General features: G+C 37.4%; 1 protein-coding gene across 2 annotated transcripts in view; it reads right to left on the bottom strand.

Moving 5' to 3' along the window:
* Positions 1 to 303: 303 nt before the first annotated feature.
* Positions 304 to 4439, bottom strand: part of galnt1 (UDP-N-acetyl-alpha-D-galactosamine:polypeptide N-acetylgalactosaminyltransferase 1) — a 121868-nt gene continuing 117732 nt past the window's right edge. For both annotated transcript variants that reach the window (XM_048614242.1, XM_020533400.2), the window contains exon 12: positions 304 to 1700. In XM_048614242.1, the coding sequence (XP_048470199.1) occupies positions 1554 to 1700 (147 nt within the window). In that variant the 3' untranslated portion in view covers positions 304 to 1553. The remainder of the gene's footprint in view (positions 1701 to 4439) is intronic.

Raw genomic sequence — 4439 nt, 5'->3', positions numbered from 1 at the left:
GTCAAATAGCATGACAATACTCACTTGAGCGATTTACATGAAACAATAACTACTAAGAATGGTAGTGTTTTTCTCCACACATTCTGCCTGACTGGCTGAATATTTCCAACGTAAGTAGTATTTCGCTTCCGTATTGCTACTTAAAGGACTCTGAAATCCATATAATTATACACAAAGAATGAGTGCATTCAGGGAAGGACAGAAATGGGAAAGAAAACCTCAAAATAAAGTTAACACAGAACTTGTATAAATTGGATATTTTATTGCTGTCTGATATGAATAGGTAGCAAACACACAACTGAACCATTTTCAAAATTTTATTAGAAAAAAAAGCAATCACCAGTATTTCACAGAATCTAGTGTAGTTATGCAAATGATGGGGCAGTAAAATGAAAGGACAGAGTGAAGACTTCTTCCTGCAAAAACCCCAGCCGCAGTTCAGTCCACTGATGAATGAGCATTTATTATAATGATTTAATTGGTCTTATAAAATGAAAATATATAAAAAGGGGGCAAAAAAGAAAATCTACATCCAAGAGAACCTAGGATACTCACATTCCTAATATTATGAGCAAATGCATGATTCATCAGGAATACAAAGCCAAACTATACAGAAACATTTATTCACTGTCTTTCAGAAGCTGGTTAGTGAAATGACTGGTTCATAGCAGCAGTTCTTGGTGGACAATTCGGGAAGGAGCCAAAAGAACAAGATTCAAACAGCAAAACCAGGGTGAGAAATTATGGAGGAAACCAAATAAAAGTAAGATAACTGAAGAAAAAATGATTTGAGAGTTTCTTGTCTCTAGGTGGCCTTTACTTTTTTATGTCATATTAAGGATCAACTAAGACAATTGCTAATGCAAACAAAACAGAATGTTCACAATTTGTAAATCAGATCTGGTTAATTCTTCATTTGAGGTATAAAAATCTACACAAAATTAAAGTTATCATAATTGTGATATTAATTTTTTCATCAATTCTGTCCCTGTTAAATAGATTTTTATTCATAAAAAAGTGATTTAAATGCATGTTTGATATATACTCGTTGTACTCTTGCTCTGATATTATGTAATATTTGTTACCACGGAGAAAACAAAATGTTCTGAGATATTTTGGGCATTTTGTGGGGAAGAACCCCAAATTCAGACAATACAACAATTGTGCAATTAAATTACAATGATATACTTACTGACACAAAAAAGTGATACATATAGGGACCACTTCCTAGATTAAACCATATTTGCTTAATGAACAGTGCAAGTACGTTCATTGAGATTTAAACAATCTTGTCAGCCCCACTTTCCCCTTTTTAATTCAGTTAGAAACAATGTAAACATCAGTGTGCACAGTTTCCCCAAAGTCTGTAGTCTCAAACCATGAAGGAGGAATGCGGTTCTATGACCATAAGGTTTTGTATTGAACATCCTTCAAAATGAGTCCACATGCTCAGAGGAGGAACCTATTAGCTGCTAAAGTAAAAGTTTATTTTAAGTACAAATCTAGCAGTAAGGTGCACAGAGGTAGCCCATTAAATCTTCAGAGCTGATCCATCAGAAAACCTCAGGGAGCGTGACATTACGTAGAATCCACTGTTGTGAGCGGCTCCCATTGCAATCTTTCATGGTGGGTACCTGGCTGTCTGCTTCTGTAGATTTATCCAAGCACTGGTTGCTGTTCACGTGTACCAGTGTCAGCTTCTGGGAGAGGGGGAAAATAAATTTCAATTACCCTCAGATCTATTGCAACTATTTAAAAAATGAATTCAAACAGCTACTTATGGAGGTACTTTAAGCTAAGCACTATAAAATGGGAAAATTTGAGTGCTTAATTTGGAAAACATAAGAGAAACAGAAGTGGTTAAGGCACGAGGGGTCATGGCTAAATGATCTTGCATTTAGATATACTAAAGACCAAGACCTGGCACCTAACTTTAAAAGTCTTCAAAGTGATAAGGGAACAACCAAAGGGGAAAAGAAAGATCAAAGAAGAATATTAACTAACAGTTCAGTAAAGGATACCATTAAATGAAAAAGACAGTGATAAATACATCCCCAATATCAGCAAACTCAGGCCAGACAAGTATGACTTTTAAATGAATTATCTTGTTAAAAGTCAAAAATGAAAAAAGTGACTTCTATAAAATTTGCAGGGAGAGAGAAGATGGGTTTCAATTATGATCGATATAGGATCATTTAGTAACACATTAAAATGAGCAGTCAAGGGGCAATGGAAATTCACAAGTATAGCTGAGCATCCAAAAATAACAGCAAAATGAGAAGTAAAATACAAAAAGTGAGAAGATTTAAGCACAAAATAGCAAATAACTTGTGTAATTACATCTTCCAAAGTATCTGTAAAGATGAGAGAAAAAAGGAAACACCTAAGCAAAATCACCGACTTTGGAAATCCTAGAAAATTTGAAAGAAATTTCACGGATTCAATGGTATTTGCCTCAAAGTGCTGACAGAATATGGATAAAACTTTTGTGTTGATGGTTATCATCAATGACAGATTTGGAGAAATAGCTAGGGGGTTGGAAACATCACCTGATATTTTAATACTTCAGCTTCTCCCAGACTAACATCTCCACCCTCACTCTTTGTCCGTGTTCCAATGAAGCCCAATGCAAAGACTAGGAATAGCACCTTATTGATCAATTCAGCACTTAATACCCTTTTGGAACCTATTTTGTCTCAGTTATCGGAGAATCTTCAGTAATTTTTTTCTTGTTCATTCCTCAATTTTGAATAGCATGCATCGTGAGGGCGAGAGCGCGCATGTGGGTGAGAGTGAGCGTGAATAAGAGTATGACAGAGAGACAAGGATGCTCAGGAGAGTTATTTAGAAGAGATGGTGATGATCTGAGAACAGGGGAATAGATGTGCTGGATGGAAATGAGGGCAGAAAGTGGAAGAATGAAGTCCAGAATAAGTGATAATTGATTAGTGGCAATGTCACTGGCCTAGTAATACAGAAGCCTAAGCGAATGCTTGGGGTCATGGGTTGCAATCCCATTGTGGCAACTGGTGAAATTCAAATTCATTAAACCTAAATGGTTCATTATCCCCTTTAGGGAAATAAATTTAGTATCCTTACATATGATCCGAAATGCACAGCAATGTCGTTGAGTATTAACTGTCCTCTGAAATGGCCTAGCAAGCCACTGAGTTCAAGGGCAATTAGGGGTGAGCAGCAAGTGCTAGCTTATCACAAATGCTGGCTTGCCAGTGATACCTACAATCCATGAAAGAAGAAAGTGCCTAGATTATTCAGTAGCTGGGCAGAGATTGCTAAGAAAACTTTCTTGTAAACTTTTGTGCACATACAACTCTTCAGAACTAGCAAGTGGAACAGAGCACAGAATAATCAATTTCCTGGGCCAGAGCAGGACATTGTGCCTATAGGAAAAGCTATATGGAGGTGGTGTTGGATAGGGATGGACAAGGTCAGAGATCACACGGCACTGGGTTATAGTCCAACAAGTTTATTTGGAAACACAAGCGTTCGGAGTCTTACTCCTTCTTCAGGTGTTAGTGAGACAGGTAGTATCAGACACAGAATTTATAAGTAAAAGATCAAAGGGTCATACCACTAATGAGGGTGGACTAAACAACCTAAGATGCTGTTAAATCTTTAATCAGTTAGAAGGTTTTAATTGATTAATATGTATACGTAAATCCGCAAATTCGTTTGAAGTCACTGCCCTGACAGAGCTAAAGGTTTCATCAGTGTAAGGAAGAAGTGACATTTTAGGTCAGACAATGCATGTGGATATTCACTATCCAAATGAATTAAATGGAATAGAGATGACTGGGCAGGTGATGTGTTGTAGCTGCAGTATGTGGGAATTGGTGGACGCCAGTGCAATCTACCTTAACCACATTTGCAGCAAGCGTTGGCTACTCAAGGAACTTTGCCTCAGAGTTGATGAGATGGACTCTGTTGACACTGCAATGCATAAAAGGTGTAGGACAGGCACCTGGACATTGTTTTAGGAGGTAGTCACACCCCCTAGATTAATTACATCAAATTTGGTCTGAGGTCAGGGACAGAGTGGTGTGACTGCGAGAAGCACAAACGGTGATCCAGAATTTAGCTTTGGAGAAGCCCTAAGCCAGTGCCTTTTCCAAAGAGGAATGCAAATTCTTGCTCCCAAAGCGGATAAGAGCTCAGACAACAAGGATGATGTTAACTGAGAGCAGCAGCTTCTAAGCAAGAAATAGCATGCTAGACTCCACATGAGCTATGGTTATTGACACCAGTTCTGAGATTTCCACAGTTGTGAAAACTATTTCCACACACCATAGTTCTTTAGTTAATGGAATTTAGTTTCAATTCAGCTATGACCTGAACCTGTGAAAATGGAACTTGGTCTGTTTAGTTAAATTAATTTTAACCTTGTTTAATACTATTTCCTTTATGTAGCTAACACAGTA

This window comes from Rhincodon typus, chromosome 2 (genome assembly GCF_021869965.1).
Source record: "Rhincodon typus isolate 14 chromosome 2, sRhiTyp1.1, whole genome shotgun sequence".
Classification (NCBI taxonomy): Eukaryota; Metazoa; Chordata; class Chondrichthyes; order Orectolobiformes; family Rhincodontidae; genus Rhincodon; species Rhincodon typus.
This window is presented reverse-complemented; position numbering and strand designations above follow the sequence as displayed.